The sequence below is a fragment of the Pinus tabuliformis genome, chromosome X (genome assembly GCF_031772625.1).
Source record: "Pinus tabuliformis cultivar Carrire ecotype Pingquan chromosome X, CPIR1, whole genome shotgun sequence".
Classification (NCBI taxonomy): domain Eukaryota; kingdom Viridiplantae; phylum Streptophyta; class Pinopsida; order Pinales; family Pinaceae; genus Pinus; species Pinus tabuliformis.
The window spans coordinates 71484816-71502270 of record NC_142308.1 but is presented as its reverse complement, the minus strand read 5'-3'; the positions used below and the strand labels follow the sequence as shown (position 1 = coordinate 71502270).

Here is a 17455-nt window from a genome sequence, read left to right as displayed (position 1 = left end):
TTAACATCTCTAATTTATTAGATTTAATGATATAAACATGTATTTAATATTTAAATTTTTATAAATATTACTATAACATGTCAACCATTTTGATTTATTAGATTTCTTATTATAATATTTTTTATTAATTAATTTTATTTTTTTTTAAATGTATTAAAGTAAGATCCATGCATGATAGATTGAGTTTGTGAAACACTAAATAATGCTATTTACCATGAATATATGAAATATTTTTTTCAGCATACATCATGTATATAATACTTTTTTTTAAGCATATATCATGTACTTAGTATGTTTGTCTTTTAAGTATACGTCACGTACTTAATACCTTTGAGGTAAATATTTGCAGTATTTTCTAGAACATAGAGTATGCAGTGGAATATCTTTTACATGATGTTAGTAATATTTTCTTGAGCATACGCTGCAACCAAACCTAGGGTTTCTACAAAACCTGCAACGGCAGGCCTGTCAAACTCGGTACAATCGGTAGAATCAGGCGAATTGGTGATCAAGGCTACGCGGCCATAAGGAAAAAGGCAATATGCAACTTCCTCAGGGGGAGGGCCAGGAGCCTCCCCCCAATACGGACAATCGAACACAGCACACGGGAGATAGGGAAAATGAAAATGAACCGAGCGGCGGTACTATGGAACACAGTAAGCGGAAGGGCAAGGACATAGATACAGAAGAAAGAAACAGGGCAAGTTCTTCAACTTGCAAGCCAGTAGCTACCCACAGACCAAGGGTGGAGTTCCCAAGTCACCGTATCAATGCTAGGATACAGTACATGAGAGATCACGCGCTGATCGGTAAATTCATAGGAATATGGCCGACGGAGAAAGCGCTGAGAAGTTGGATTAGTGCTAAATGGCATCCAAAGGGGCACATCTCTCTGCACCTAGGAGCAAAGGGGTTCTTTACAGCAGTTTTTAACTGCCTGGAAGATCGCAACAGGATATTGGATGGGGGTCCTTACTTTTTCAACTCTGCAGGATTATATCTCAAAGCGTGGGTCGAAAGATTCAACCCAGACAAGGAGGACCTGAGCTATGCGCCAGTGTGGATAAGGCTTTATTCACTGCCGTGGGAATACTGGGAAGAAAAATCTCTACAAGAGATTGGGAACGCACTTGGCGAGTTTGTAAAGATTGCAGAAGAAACAAAATCATGTAGATACACGTCCTATGCTCGGATCTGTGTCTATATGGATCTCAAGCAAGCACTGCCAGACACGGTAAGTTTCTTTCATGAAGATTCTGAATGGATTCAAGTTATAGACTATGAGCATGTACCATTTAGATGCAGGAAATGCCATGATATAGGGCATCTCTACAGAGATTGTCCACAAAATAAGAAACCCTCCTCCCAAGATAGTTCAGACAATCAAACAACAGATGGCTTCACTAGGGTAACAAATCGAAGGAGAGGGAACAAGAAAGCAACAGGCAATCCCAAGGCAAATCCAGTCAACAAGACAATGCCCACAACGAGCAATAGTTTCGAAGCACTGGCCAAGAATGATGAGCAAGATCTGGAGAAGGACAGGCAGAAGGACAAAGAAGCCGATCAAGAACAACCAGGAGAAACTTCAGGGCAAATAGGAAAGAAGATTCAGAAGCAATCAAACCTGCAATCTCAATCTAAATCCACTACATGGCAATCACAAGGAATGGATGTTGAATATACGGAGCCAAATGAAAAATCATCAAATGAACGAGCGGATACCTCTCAAGAACCTCAAATCATGGAAGAAGATCCGGAGCCCTTAGATATAGGGGAGCTGGACATACTAGGTTTGGAACAAGCATGCAAAACAGGGAATTTTGAAAAAATACCAGATCGGCAAGTGGATAACCTAGTAGAAGTCTTGAACAGAGCACAGAAGAAATACTCTCTAGGAGTCCAAATAGGAAGTCCATGGGATGGCAAATTTATCACCAAGGACAATAAGAAGAGAGGCAGAAAAACGACACTTGAGAGAACCATCAAGATCGGAGAGATATTAGTGGAGTCAGGGAGGTATGCCAAACTGACCAAGTATTTCAATGCAAACCCCCACTCTTCTCAATGAAGTTGATATCATGGAATATCAGAGGGCTTAATGGCCCAAGGAAAGGTAGATTATTAAAAAATATGCTTATGCAAGAAAAACCAAGTATACTCTTTCTGCAGGAGACGAAATGCAGTTCAACAATTTTGGAAAAAATAGCAGCGAAAGCCTGGCCAGGAGGGCTAGTTACAGCTGTTGATGCTCAGGGAGCTTCGGGAGGACTTGCAATCCTTTGGGATGCGCGAGCCATCCAACTAAACAATATACAAGCTAATAAAAGTTTCATTCAGGCAACCTTTCACCTCTCAGGTACTAATACCTATGGACTGATAACTAATGTATATTTTCCTCAGGATACTGCTCAAAAAGCTCAAATCCTGAATACATTGTCAGAACTCAACTCAGACAGGCCATACCCACTTTGGATCTCTAGAGGTGATTACAACATGATAGCAAACATGGAAGAAAAACAAGGCGGCAGAAGCAGAGCAAATAGTGATGGCAATATACCAAAAAAAATTATTCACAACAACTGGTTGGTGGATGTTCCCACAAGCAATGGCCTCTTCACTTGGAGTAATAAAAGAGAAGGATCGTAGTAGATTTCTTCGCGTCTTGACAGGTTCCTCATCTCAGATAATGCAACTCACTTAGGAGGGGAATTTACAGCATCTATACTTCCTATCTCAGGATCAGATCATTGGCCTATCGAACTGCAATGGAACAGGCCAGGCAACAATCTCAAACGTCCCTTTCGATTTGAAGAATTCTGGTTAACTCACCCGGACTTTGAGGAGCTAGTCAGATCAACCTGGCTCAACTTCAATCCTACTGAAGGCACTAGAATGTCCAGGTTTCAGCAAAAACTCAAGCATCTTAAAGGAGTAATCAAACGATGGAATCATAATACTTTTGGCAACATCTTTAAGGCTCAAGCCACTCTCAACTTAGAAATGAAGAAAATCCAGCAAACCATCATCACTGAAGGGCGCACGGAGGAATTAACCAAGCAGGAGCAAGTCATAGAATCTAGAATTTTAGAAAGGGCTAAACAGGAGGAAACATTATGGAGACAGAAATCAAGGATCAGATGGTTAAAAAATGGAGAAAAGAACACAAAATTTTTTCATAAAACTACGGTGCAGCGCAGAATGATAAATTACATTACTCACATTAAAAATGCACAGGGGGATAAAATTGAAACTCATGAAGGCATTGAAGAGGAATTTCTCAGTTACTTTAAGAAAGCACATCAGGAACCCAATATAAATAGAATGTCGGCTATCAATAAGCTTCTAAAGAACATACCAAGGATAATAACAGAGGAACATAACAGTCTTCTCATTAAGCCTATCAACTTACAGGAAGTTGAAGAAGCAGTACAACACCTGAAGGAAGGGAAAGCGCCGGGTCCGGATGGTTTCACGTCAAATTTTTTTCATAAGTTCTGGGACTTAATAAAGGATGAGGTCTGGCATGTAGTGGAGGAATCCCGGGCACTCAGATGGATGTATCCAGGGTTAAATGCCACCTTCATAGCCTTAATTCCAAAGGGGGAAGATTCCAATACTCCAGACAAGTACAGACCAATTGCCCTGTGTAATATCATCTATAAAATTACTTCAAAAGTAATAGCAACAAGACTAAAGCCGTTGCTCCCTCTTATTATCTCGCCCGAGCAATCGGGTTATGTAGAAGGACGACAAATAACGGACGGGATTATTCTAACTCATGAGATAATCCATTCCTTAAAGCAAACCAAGAAGCCAGGTATGCTGCTTAAGCTAGATCTATCCAAAGCTTTTGATAGTCTCAGTTGGGTCTATATTCAAAAAATTCTTATTGCCTTTGGTTTTGCACATTCATGGGTCAGATGGATTTTTAACCTATTATCTTCAGCTTTTTTCTCTGTTTTAATCAATGGTATTCCCTCGGCTACATACCGTCCCTCCAGAGGTATAAGGCAAGGAGACCCCTTGTCTCCCTTTCTTTTTGTAATTATGGCAGAAGGATTGGGTAGAAGCATCACCTCTGCCAGGCTAGCTCAGCAATTAAGAGGCCTTTCTTTCAATAACTCCCCTGCTTACTCCCACCAGCAATTTGTAGATGATAATATGCTTTTTGGCCATCCTTCGGTGCAAGAAGCTCGCCTCCTCAAATCAATCCTGTCAATCTTCTCTGATGCTTCTGGTGCCCTTATCAATCGAGTTAAATCCCAAATCTTTTTCTTCAATACCCCTGTTACTACCCAAAAAGCTATCGGTCGAATTCTGGGATTCACTATTGCCTCCTTGCCCTCCAAGTATCTCGGTGCCCCTTTAATGGCCTCAGCTCTCAAACACTCTTCCTGGAAGCAATTGTTGGAAAAACTAGAGACTCGACTCTCCCTTTGGACCAATCGAGCTCTGAATATGGCTAGCAGAATTGTTCTTATCAAGGCGGTCCTTCATTCCATGCCCCTGTATCTATTCTCCATCCTGGCTGCCCCAAAATGGGTTCTCAAAGAAATCAAGAATCTCCAGCGCAACTTTCTATGGGGAAGCTCAGGCCAAAATCGAAAATGGGCTTTGGTTAAATGGGATAAAGTATGTCTTCCTAAGAAAGCAGGAGGCATTGGGCTAAGAGATCCTGAGAACAACAATAGAGCAATGGGTGAAAAAATCTGGTGGAGATGGCTAGCCCATCCTAATACTCCATGGGCCTCTCTCTGGACAGCTAAATATGCAAGCAACTGTCCCATGGAAGAAAGAATACGAATGACAGAGATAAGCACGGGATCGGTAATCTGGAATTCGGCTATACAACACAGAAGTCTCATACAAGAACACAGTTTCTGGGAAATTAAGAGTGGAACAACTGCTCGATTTTGGGAAGACTCTTGGCAGCAATTACCAAAAATAAGAGACATACTCCAAGATCATCCAATTTCAGAGCGGGAGATCAATCAATTAGCCAAGGTCAGTCAATTCTGGAGCACAACTATAACTCAAGAACATAGGCAATGGAAAAATGCAAATCAATTTTTATTGAATAGCTCTGAACAAACTCAGCAACATCTCAATACAGAATTACAAAAGAGGCAAATCACTGTCTCAGAAGAAATGGACATTCTAAGATGGGGTTATGAAGAGAAAGGAATTTTTACCACAAAGGAAGCGTATAAAATAATAGTCCAAGATCAGCTAAACAAAGATAATTTATGGGATAAAATTTGGCACACTTCCAACTGGCCGAAGGTCTCTACATTCCTATGGCTCCTTTGTCACAATAGAATTCTAACTTGGGATAATCTTAGGAAAAGAAGCTTCTCGGGCCCATCTATATGTCTCATATGCAGGCAAGAGGAGGAAACAACCATACATCTTATGCAGACATGTCAAACTGGAAGAAAACTCTGGGAGAAGGTTGCTTTCCGCTGTCAAAAAGAAGGTAGAGTGCAAGGAGATCTCAAAGCCACTATACGCAACTGGAGTCAAAAGCCATTTCAAAGTAATCTCCTTAACACTCTGTGGCATCTTATACCTGGCTTACTGATGTGGAACATATGGAAAGAGCGCAATAGAAGAATTTTCAAAGATCAAACTATGCCTCTAGAGCAAATCTGGAATAAATTTCATCAGAACATCATGGAGACTCTATCAATTAGAGAATGGTACTCAGAAGACCTCCCCACATTACCTCAGGAAAAAACAGTATGGGATAACTGGAGGATCCAGATAAACCAAAAGTCAATCAATAAAAAGAACCCCACAATGCAGGGAAAGGAATCAAGCAATTGGACTCCGCCGCCCATTAACATGTTCCAGCTTAACTTTGATGGAGCCTCAAAGGGAAATCCAGGGAAAGCAGGATATGGAGGAGTCTTCAGAGACCATAATGGTAATCCTCAGTGCATCTTCATGGGCTCGATAGGCTGGGACACCAATAACTCAGCAGAATTGGAGGGATTATGGAGAGGTCTCAAATTAGCCCATGAAAAGGTTTCTTTCCTCTCATTATAGAAGGGGATTCGCAAATTATAATTAGAATGATCATAAAGCTTCTGCACGGTTCACCCATTCACAAAGTAAGCAATAGTTGGAGAATGGCCCAGAGGCTTGAGCTAATAAATAACTGGCTTTCTCAGCACCAAGCAATCTCATGTAAACACACCAGAAGGGAAGGAAATAAGCTCGCTGACTTTCTTGCCAATCTTGGAGTGGAAGCTAAGGGTGGTTACTTTGAAGGTACTATTGCCAGCTTAGTTTCCGAGGACCAAATCGCCAAAGTCCAGGAAATTGTCACTCAGGACAAATCTCAGATAAAGAATACACACCCGGATGCGGGTGACTCTAACAGCATTCAATGATAGACTCCGCCAAACAGACATCTGGCCTGACGGATGGCAGGCGGAAGGTATGCAGGGTACGCGTCGTAGGATGGCGTATCAAGTTCAGGGCAGAGGAATTAAATCCTGAGCAGTCTCGAATTTGGTTTGAAATCAATGCAAGCATGGCTGCACTGCACACAATTTGGCTCATTGGCATGGATCCGCTCAACGCCCCTGTCGCAGTTAATGACTCTGTTTATTATGAAGCAAAGCCGCTTCAGATCCCCTGTCTGGTCTTTCGTGTCTGGATGTTAGCTTGGCTCTGGAAACGCCCTGAATTTTTCAGCGCTCTTACTATTTCTGGTCTGCTCTGTTTCAATCGTTCTCCCAGTTCTTTTGCCTCTGTAATCATGCCTCGCAGCCAAGGAATCCCGCGTCGAGGAAGTCATTCAGGGAACAGAGGTCGCCCTTCTCGACCTGCTCCTCAGAATGTTGCTCCCATTGCCTTCGCTCCTTCTTCATCTCCGCCTCTGGATCAAAATAGGCTTACCTCGAATAATTCATACCAGACCTCCAGGTTTACGTTCCAAAGTTGGCTCAACAGGCCTGTGGTGACAGTAAATTTCACCATATTTTTCACGGAGGAGGAGAGCAACCAGCTCAGTTCGACTCCATCCGTCTCCTCACATTCTCAGGATGATAGTGTTCTGCTAGGGGACCTGACAGGGATAGTGTTTCATGCGGACCACATGCAAGAGGATGCCCCTGTTTCGGAAGCGCCTCAGCAGCCTGATCCAACTCAGAAAGATGCTTTAGTTTGCGGGCCATCTCAAAGAGCAGTTAGTATTTTACATTTGGTTACTAATCCTGATGGAGGTGCGCCGGCACTGGACGAAGACGGTCTCGTGACCTGGGTAGCTTCTACTAGCCAGGTAAATGAGGATACGCCAGCTTCACCAAGTCATGCAGATTAATCACATCTCCTTTCTGCCGGGTGGCCTTCTCGCTTATATGCTATGCAATTTTGGTCTTGTGTCTTTGATTCTGAAGTTAGATGTCTATGTCTGGTTCACTCTCATGCTTCAGGCAGTAACAACAGCCAATACAGGCTTTATTTTTTGTCTTAAAAATGGCTATGCTAGTTGCTACTTTGTTTTTTTGGTCAATGAAGGTTATGACGATTGTAGTCCTGGTAAATTTTGTCAGTATGTCAGGGACCAAAGTCAAATTTTTGAAGTCTGTACTGTAAATCTGGTTGAAGGCCTGAACTGTAATGTCCCTGAGTTTTTGGTTGAGGAATGGCCTCGGCCTCCTCTGAGGTCTTGACCTCATTGTATATATTTTTTCACCTTTTTTAATAGAATTAGTATTTACGGAAAAAAAAATATATATATATATATATATATATATATATATATATCTATATATATATATATATATATATATATTTTCTTGAGCATACATCATGTATGGTGTGATGTTTCTAGAAATTGTAAATATTTATTTACGACAATAAAATAAAACTGGATATTATTATTATTATTTAAAATTTATACATTTAAGATTTTAATTAAGTTATGCATGAAAAAAGTGTTTGAGTGACAAAAAATCGTGTAACTCTCACATGTCAAGTAGTTCGGATAGGCAGTTAGCTATCTCTAACCACTTCCCTGATTATGAATTCTCCATGAAGAGATCAAGAGGTTATTGGTACCTAAGATGAACTAAGGAGAACGAAAAAGTAAAAAGAAGATGTTTCGGTGCTAATATGTCAGACGGTTCAGGAGCTAAATCTCGTTGAGACCTGATAGTTGAATTTGCTTAGACTAATAAGTCTTATAGAGAGAAAGCATGTCTCAAGGTTGGGAGTAACTTGTCAACTTATAGTTGATTATGGTCTAGGAGGACAATAGTGGAAATATACAGAACAAGATAAGTATATAGAATTCTAAAACATGAAATATGTTGTCAAAGAACTGAACTCTGAATTCTGTTGAAATTAGCGGATGGGATATTACAGTAGAACTTCTATCTAGAACTTTGAAAGACATAAAATATAAAGTTAAAACTAGAACTTCGATTTTCTATTGAAAATAATAGAAGAGTTATTACCATAGAAAATCTCATGTCAAACTCTAGATTTCATTTGTTTAAATGTCCTATAATAAGTATGCAATCTATTTGACAAAAGAACACTGAGGAAAATAAAACTGTAAGAGAATTTGGATGATTCATTATGTATAAATCTTACAACATGAAAGATAGACAAGTAAGGAAACCCTGTAAAAAGAATACTTCTAGGAAACCTTTTCACATGCTAAAATAATTTTAGAAGAGAAACAATATGAAAGTAAATAATACGGTTAGGGGAAATACCATTGTGGGGTTCAAAAACTTCTATTCCCTTTAACTATGAAATTACAGGGCAAAGACGACAGAATAAAGTCTACGATAAATCTAGCCTTAAGGCACCTTGATAAACAAGGAAACTCGAAATACAATCACTTTTTGTGATAAGGTAAAATAACAAGAACAATTCTACAAATACGATGTGGGAGAATATCACAGAAAAACCCAGAAATATCTTAAATATGTATATATGAAAATTGTTACGATATACATTACATCATTATAATTAAAAGAAAAACACTTAGAGTAAATCCGTGATGAAGTTCGGATAAACCCCAAAATGCCAGCAGCGAAACCATTATGAATACAGATTTAACTATGAAACATAAGTAAACTCGTGCCAATAAACCAAACATTAAGAAATTGGCCAACCAATTTAAATGACTTGGTCATGTTCGAATAGGCGAGTCAATCATAATAGAACCCAAAGCGAATTTATGTAGAAAAACAAAGCATGGTAGGAAATTCGAAAAAGCTCGAATCATTATTTTATAAATGATAATTAAACTTAGAGGTTCTAAAAACCCAGGGAATAAAAACCCTCCGACCATGAAATATCAGCACTTAAATTACATCATGAAATTTGACCATTTAAGTTACATTATGAATTTTCGAAGAAGTCCTACCCTATTCGGGTATTAAAACCCAGAATTGTAAATCAACATAATGACGACAATATACGAGAAGAGCTGAGGAAAAACAACAGATAGTGCCATAGTCAACTAAACTTCACTCTAGAACTCAAAATACATAGGCACTATTAACAAGAGCTTTAAGAAGATGCTATTTAACCCATAAAAGCTATGAACTCTGCAACCAAGATGTCTTTCATATTACCCAGAGATTGGTAGCAACTCGATGACTAATAAACCACGGTCTGGCACAACAAGGAAGGGATTTTACCTAGAGAGGCCATCCACCACTGCTGCAATCCCTCGGTGGATGCAAAAAACGCAAATGGATACTGTTAGAAAATTAGAAGCTAGCAAAAGACTAAAACACCAAAAGGAATGCTAAAATAAAATAATGAATAGTACCTGTGAGGAAAAGTCGCGTGTGAAACACTCGAAGAGGAACCTCCAGTGTCATTGAAGGATTAATCACCCAACCTGTAACCACGGAGGTAAAGCATGTGTACAAGGAAGGTAAATTCACGACTGAGCCGAGAAAGGGGCGAACCAGAGAGGAACCACAGAGTCAAGCACTGGAGCCGGAGCAGAGTAACTCTGCCAAATGGAGAAAGGAATGTTGAGACTTCTATAAGGTACCTGGACAAGAGATTAAGGAAATTAACCTTGACTGTCCGATGGAGAGAAGCTCAGAGGACTGTCGATGGGGCACCCTTACCCATGCAATGTCAAACAACTAGGAAGCATTCCGAATTATCCAGAAGCACAATCCTACCATTCCTTGGGTTTGGGGATCCAATGTATTAAGAGTTATATTGTGAATAATGGCCCATATCATATGCGTAGTGCATGCCATATGTTCGTTAATCACAAAATAAATGAAAACATATGAACCATATAAAGTGAATAATTAATCCATCTTGTAGTAACGAAACTCTAATATTTATTAATTAAAAGAAATATTTATAAGGCGTTTTGTGTTATGATAAAAAAAATTTATTGTTACTATGAAGAGACATGACAAGTGGTATCAGAGCAATCAGGTACAAAGCGGATACTTCTGGAAATAGATGATTAACAGTGTTTGTGATTTCATAGAGAAAGAAAGAAAAGCAACCAGCATGAGGAGGACTCGAAATACACCTCATAGATCCGTGACAGGATTAGGACTCATATATTTTCAAAAAGCCAATCCTGAGGTATGGGTGCAATTAGGGGAAGAACCACACAACACTAACACTTAAATCTTACAAACTGTTCAAGAACTAAAGGATGAAATGGCCTGATTGCGGGTAGATAATAAAAGTCTGATGCAGGAGCAGGAAAAGATTATGAAGATTCCGCCTAATAGACAAAATCAACGACAACCAATTCCCAGCCCAGAGCACAGAAACATGACTGGTGAACAATAATTTCAAACAGAATAATTAGGAACAGAAGGAGGCGAAGAAAATCAAGAAGAGAAATATGATAATGCATCAAAACATAGAACGCAGAAAAGACAAAAGATAGAATTGCAAGGAGAATTTTGAAAAATAAAATTGCTCCTCATTGATGGTGAGCAAGAAGAGGCAGCTGAAGCTTGACTTATTAATATGAATAAATACTTTCATCTGTACGAATACAACCATAACTTAAAAGCCCGCTTGGCCATTTTCAAGCTACAAGGAAAGACTACCATGTGTTGGGAAAAAGTAAAGACTGTGAGTGAAGTGAGCAAGAAGAGCATTACTTGGGAAAATTTTCAAAGGTATTTTAAGGAAAAATACTTAACTGAAATATTTTATGATAAAAAGGAAAAAAAAGTTTCACGATCTTCGATTAGGTCAACTGACTATGGATGAGTTCATTGCAAAATTTACGTCCTTACTTTGAAATGTTCCTTACATACGGGAGGAAAAGGCAAAAGTGCAGTGATTTATCAACTATTTTCCATTGTTCATGAAAGAGTGTCTTGAATTCAATAACCCAAAGGCCATGGATGAACTTAACTAAAAAGCTCGGATATTCTATCAACAAGACAAGCAAAAGGGAGAAGTGGGGAGAATATGTACTGATAAAAAGGGAATTAAGTTTCCTACTCGCATAAAAGGAAATAAAGCCATAATTAATAAGGGACCCCATAAAGGACAAGTAAACAAAAATTTGAACATAAACCAATCCAGATTTATACTTCAAAATGAGTCTGAAACCAATGAGCAGTTAGGTAGAACTGAAGTAGAAATATTAGCAACGTCCCCAGTGGAGTGTTGGGGGTGTGGAAGACCTCATTACATAAAAATTTGTCCCAGCCACAAGGGAACTGATGAAATTGCACAGATTCAGGAAGCATCAATTGTATGAGAAGTGGCCAAAAGTATTCCAAAAACCAATGTTGCCCTTGAAGACCATCAAGCGGAATACCAGCCAACCATGCTGGAATTTGAAGGTAAAATGTTCGGCCAAACTATATTTATTTTAATTGACCCAGGAGCTTCTTAGAGTTATATTAGCCCTAAGATAGTAGAGTAATGTTGTTTGCAAGCTGTTAAGTTTAAGAGTCTTTGGTTAGTACAACTAGCCACAGGGGCAAAGAGAAGTGTGTTGGCCAAGGTCAACAACTTCCCCTTGAAAATAGGGGGTCAGTCTCTTGTAGCAGAACTAAATGTACTTCCCCTAGGATCGTATGATGTCCTAATAGGCGTGGATTGGTTGGAAAAGCATTGGTACCTTATTAACTACAAAACCAAAGATATTAGCTATATGGACGAAGAGAGAAAGAGGCAAGAAATTCAAAGCATATTAAGGCCTCTAAAATTAAAACCAATAACAACCTCTCAGTTGGCAAAGTGTATCAGAAAAGGATTTTAGATTTATTTGATTCAAGTAGGATATGTTAATTCAAAAGAAAAAATTGTTTCTTTAGAAAGTATACCTATAATACAGAATTTTATTGACGTGTTTCCTGAAGAAATTTTGGGACTTCCTCCTGAAGCTTCTATGGTATCCTGGGCTCCTTATCGCATGAATATAACAAAGTTGACAAAATAAAAAATGCAGTTAGAAGAACTGCTTGATAAAAAATAGATCCACTCAAGTGTATCACCTTGGGGAACCTTGTTGCTTTTCGTTAAAAGAAAAGATGGAACCCTGTGAATGTGCATGGATTACCACCAATTAAATAAACTGAAAATTAAAAATAAATTCCCTTTACCTCATATAGACAAGTTGTTTGATCGGATGAGGGGTGCAACCATGTTTTCAAAGATTGACCTTCAGTCGGGATACCATCATATCAGAATTAAGGAAGAAGATGTAGCTGAAACAACGTTTATAACTCATTATGGATTTATGAGTTCGTTGTGTTTCCCTTCGGACTAACTAATGCTCTCATGCCTTTCATGTGTCTAATGAACAATATATTCCCTCAGTATTTGGATAAATCTGTGTTGATTTTTATAGATGATATATTAATTTATTCTCGGAATATAGAAGAACATAAGGAACATCTCAAGATAGTTTTGCAGACTCTCAGAGAACGTCAACTGTATTCTAAATACAACAAAAGTTATTTCTTTAAAGAATAGATCCAGTATATAGGTAATATCATTACCAAGGATGGAATTGTTGTGGACCCGAAAATAATAAAAACTATAATGGAGTGGCTAGTTCCAAAAGACTTGGTGGATATAAGGTCATTCAAGGGTCTAGCTGGATACTACAAGCAATTTTTCGAAGTATTTTCTAGGGTAGCATACCCCATTACCTCCTTGCAGAAGAAAGTAAAAACCTTTAAGTGGACTATGGAGTGTCAAAACTGTTTTGATCAGCATAAGCATTTCCTAACCACCACGCCTATTTTAAGCATTGCAGACTTAAATAAGGACCATGTGGTGTGTAAATAGCCAACAAGGAAGGTTTTGGTGGCGTACTAATGTAGGAGGGCAGAGTGATTGTGTATGAGTTTAAGAAACTTAAGGAGCACGAGAAAAAATATTCATCCTATGACCTAGAGCTAACAACTCTCATTTATGCATTAAAGATGAGGGACATTACTTGATGGGTAAAAAATTTCTCTTAATGACTGATCATCATAGCTTAGCTAACTATTTTAAGCAACCCACTTTGAATTCTAGACAAGCTCGTTGGGTCGCCTTTTTAAGTGGATTTGATTTTGAAATCAAGTACTTGAAAGGTAATGAGAACCGGATTGCGGATGCCTTAATTCATAAGGTACACTATATTTACAAAGTCTCTTTTAGTGAGGTGCGAACTACCTTTAACACGTTGTTGAAAGGGGCAGCTAGACGTGATCCAAAATACAATGTTTATGGAAACAAGCTAAAATTCCTAACAAAAATGAATAACAGCTTGGATATGAGATAAATCATGAGGGTATGTTGATTTATAAAGGGAGAATGTATGTACCTAACCAGAAAAACACTAGACTTGGTTTTCGATGAATATCATAAGATTCCGTATGCGGGCCACCCTCGATACCAAAAGATAATTACCACGCTTAGAAAGGAACATTTATAACGTAGTATGAAGAAGGAAGTAGCTGAGTATTTGACTCGCTATCTGGAATGTCAGCAAGTGAAAGTGGAATATCAACACCCAGCCCAACTTCTACATCTACTGACTATTCAGGAATGGAAGTGGGAAACCATTTCCATCGATTTTATTAGAGAACTACCTAAGTCCAAAAATAAAAAATGATTCGATAATGGTGGTAGTGGATAAATTGAGAAAATTTTCTCACTTCATACTGGTGCAGTCAACTTACAAGGTTGTGCAAATTGCTAACATATTCATGCAAAACATTTTAAGATTACATGGATTACTGAAAGTCATAGTTTCTGATCATGATGTAAAATTTACATCAATGTTCTGGAAAGCTTTATTTGAAGGTTTAGGCACACAACTGCATTTCAGCACTGCTTACCACCCTCAAATGGATGGGCAGACCGAGCGAGTAAATCAGGTAGTGGAAGACATGCTGTGAACTTATGTAATGCAATAGCCAACCAAATGGGAGGATTACATATATTTGGTAGAATTTTCTTATAACAACGACTATCATACATTGCTACAAATGAGCATGTTTGAAATTATTTATGGACGCAAGCGCACGACACCTTCGAGTTGGCAGGTACCAGAGGATAAATTGATGTTAGGTCCAGACACGTTAAAAGAAATGGAGGAGATGATAAAAAAGGTACTTTCCAATTTAAAGGTCATACAAGACCGACAAAAGAACTTTGTTGATCGAAAGAGGAGTTTCCAGGAATTTCAAATTGGAGATGATGTTTATGTGCAGGTACGAGCCAAGAAGAGTACATTACAATGGCACAAATGTGCTAAAGTGGCACCCTAATTTTGTGGTCCTTTCTAGATCCTAGTTTGAATTGGACCAGTGACTTACCAGCTTGCCTTGCCTAACCACATACGTGCGCACAATGTTTTTCATGTTTCTATGTTAAAAAAATATGCTTATGATCCTAAAAATATAATCAATTGGCAAGATACACAGGTCAAAACGGAAGGCGAGTTCTTGGTTGAACCTTTGGTTATACTCCATCGGAGAGAATTAATGCTTCGGAAACAAGTTATCACCCATGTTAAAGTGAAATGATAGCACTTTGGGCTAAAGGAGGCCACTTGGGAAGATGAGAAAGTTGTAAGGGAGACTTCTCCTAATCTATTTGCAGCAAAAAAACATCGAGATGATGTTTAATCTTGGGGGAGGAGATGTGATGTTCCCAGAAATTGTAAATATTTATTTACCGCAACAAAAAAAACTTGATGTTATTATTATTATTTAAAATTTATATATTTAAAATTTTAATTAAATTATGCATGAAATGAAGGTTTGAGTGATAACAAATCTTGTAACTCTCACATGTCAAGTAGTTAGGATAGGAAGTTACCTATCCCTAGCTACTTCCCTGATTATGAATTATCCAGAAAGAAATGAAAAGGGTATTGGTACATGAGATGAGCTAAGGAGAAGGAAAAATGTAAAAGGGGATGTTTCCATGTTGATATGTTAGATGGTTTAGGAGCAAAGTCTAGTTGAGCCCAAATAGTTGCCTTTGCTTATGTTGGACACCTAATCCTAAATGGGTTAGTGTGGAAGCCGAATACACCAAAGTAGTCCAAGAGACCTTGGGATCTAAAACCCAAGAGTCACATAATGTACTATAAATGTAAATCTCTTGTTAATAAAATTGTATTGCATGTTTTATCTTTCATATCTCTCTTGCTGTCCATGTGTGTTTAACATGGTATCAGAGCCATGATGTCTGGCCTGTGTAGTTTTCTTCCTCAGGGTTTATCCTTTAGTTAAAAAATGAGATGTTGTTATTCCCTGAGCAACCGGCCTGAGCTGCCTTGAATAGTGTTGGCCTAGTCTTCATTACCTGTAACGCTCCATTAATTCTGCCTGCCTGTTCTTCTGAATACAATAATCGCTCGCTCTCTGACTGTCATATACGTTTAGAAAAAGAGCGTCATTACACCTCCGTCGTTACTGCCTGACAATTCCCCTGATTATTCTCACCTGCGTTACTGAATGTGTTTGAATAGCCATTAAACTTGAACGCCTCTGTCGTTCTGCCACACCTGCGCTGCCCTGAATTGCACTCTGTCTGCCCTGAAGAGCCCAGACGGTTAACGCACAAGTTGGGTGTCGTGGCGATCACATAATCATTCAATATATTTGCAGTTTGATTTCTGTATATATGTAGTCGTCTGTATATTCATATGTGCAGGCGGTGTCAATTGACGAAGTTTAATGATTCTTAATTGTTGAAATGACGGTACGTGGGTCAAACTTAGGTTAAGAGTAGAACCCAGCAATTTAATTGCCCATGTCTCCATGTATATCTGAAGAATAATCCATTCTGAAAGCATAATTCATCAGAGCTCAGCTTTTGGCTTGAGAGCGAAGCAAGATCAATTTGTTCTTTCTCTTCTGTGTGAGCGCAATCGATGGAGTAATTTACATTTGTCTAGCTTGATAAGTGTTGTTTCAAAGCGTTGTTTTGTCAATTGCCAAAGCGCTGTTTTACACCAGTTTCAGAGTTGATTGGATAGAGGATGAATATGAGCGCACGCATGCAAGGATGCTTCTCATACAATGGGAAGCTGCACCAACGGTTTTGGTTGCCATAGCTAAAATTTTATGAACGCCGGAGTACTTCCAGTGGACTATATTTCTCTCACCCTGATTTTTGGAGTGGTCTGAACAAGAGAATACTGAGGACCTGGTCTTTCACAACAAGGTGCTTGACTCGGATGCCTTGAATGGAAATAGCAAGCCAACGAGAAGTAACATTTGGAAGACGACACCCAAAGATTTGAGCTGCCGGTATCAAATATGACTGTAAATGTTTAAGCTGGAGTTCCAATTTCAATCTCTCTGAAGTACTGAGCGTCCAAGTAATTCTTCAAAGGAACATAGATGCCCTCTGCCAAAGCCTATATGTGCTCAACCGTTGCATTCATAGTCTTGACATAACAATCAGGCTGTAATTTTACCTACGTTCTATGCCCTGTCTGTGCTCATTTTCTTGGTCAATTTCAGGCCCTACTTGGTGACCTCTACTCAAATTTGCGCTCAAATACTTGTCAGATACACTTGTATGACCATCTATTGGAGTGTTCTCCTCTGCACAACCCTCACACAATTGATTCTCAATTGAATATAACATATTCTCTGTGGTTTATCCTCTCACTCAATTGGTACCACACAGGGTTTGACTCTCGCTCAAATGGTCATCGATTGATCTCGTCACAATACGATTGGGCACTTCCATATGGCATGATACGTCTCGTTGTATGGTATGGCTCGTATCTACACTGCGATATATGCACATCGAAATGGCTAGTCGCACATTTTATATGCACCCTCTATCACTGGTCTGTCTCGACTCTCTGTAAAGTATGCATCCTCTGTAATCACAATATTAGACTCACTACGATCTTGTTATAATGTTGTCTTGACTCTCAATATTTCTGCAAAATGGCACAATGGCTTCGATATAACAGTGGCACAATAGTCTCTACTCAAATGTC

At 38.9% G+C, this 17455-nt stretch overlaps 1 protein-coding gene across 1 annotated transcript; it reads left to right on the top strand.

The window, feature by feature from the left end:
• The first annotated feature begins 541 nt into the window (after window positions 1-541).
• On the top strand, window positions 542-6398 carry LOC149138383 (uncharacterized). The gene is made up of 6 exons (XM_089450351.1): window positions 542-2019; window positions 2187-2359; window positions 2444-2626; window positions 2741-5007; window positions 5809-6030; window positions 6177-6398. The coding sequence occupies exons 1-6, from the start codon at window positions 542-544 to the stop codon at window positions 6396-6398; spliced, it is 4545 nt and encodes a 1514-aa protein (XP_089306477.1).
• Window positions 6399-17455: the final 11057 nt, after the last annotated feature.

Coding starts and splice junctions, on each gene's coding strand:
- LOC149138383 (XM_089450351.1), top strand. CDS start 542: ATGCAACTTCCTCAGGGGGAGGGCCAGGAGCCTCCCCCCAATACGGAC. Junction 2,360..2,443: donor GGCAACCTTTCACCTCTCAG/GTACTAATACCT, acceptor ATACATTGTCAG/AACTCAACTCAGACAGGCCA. Junction 5,008..5,808: donor AGATCAATCAATTAGCCAAG/GTCAGTCAATTC, acceptor CCCACAATGCAG/GGAAAGGAATCAAGCAATTG.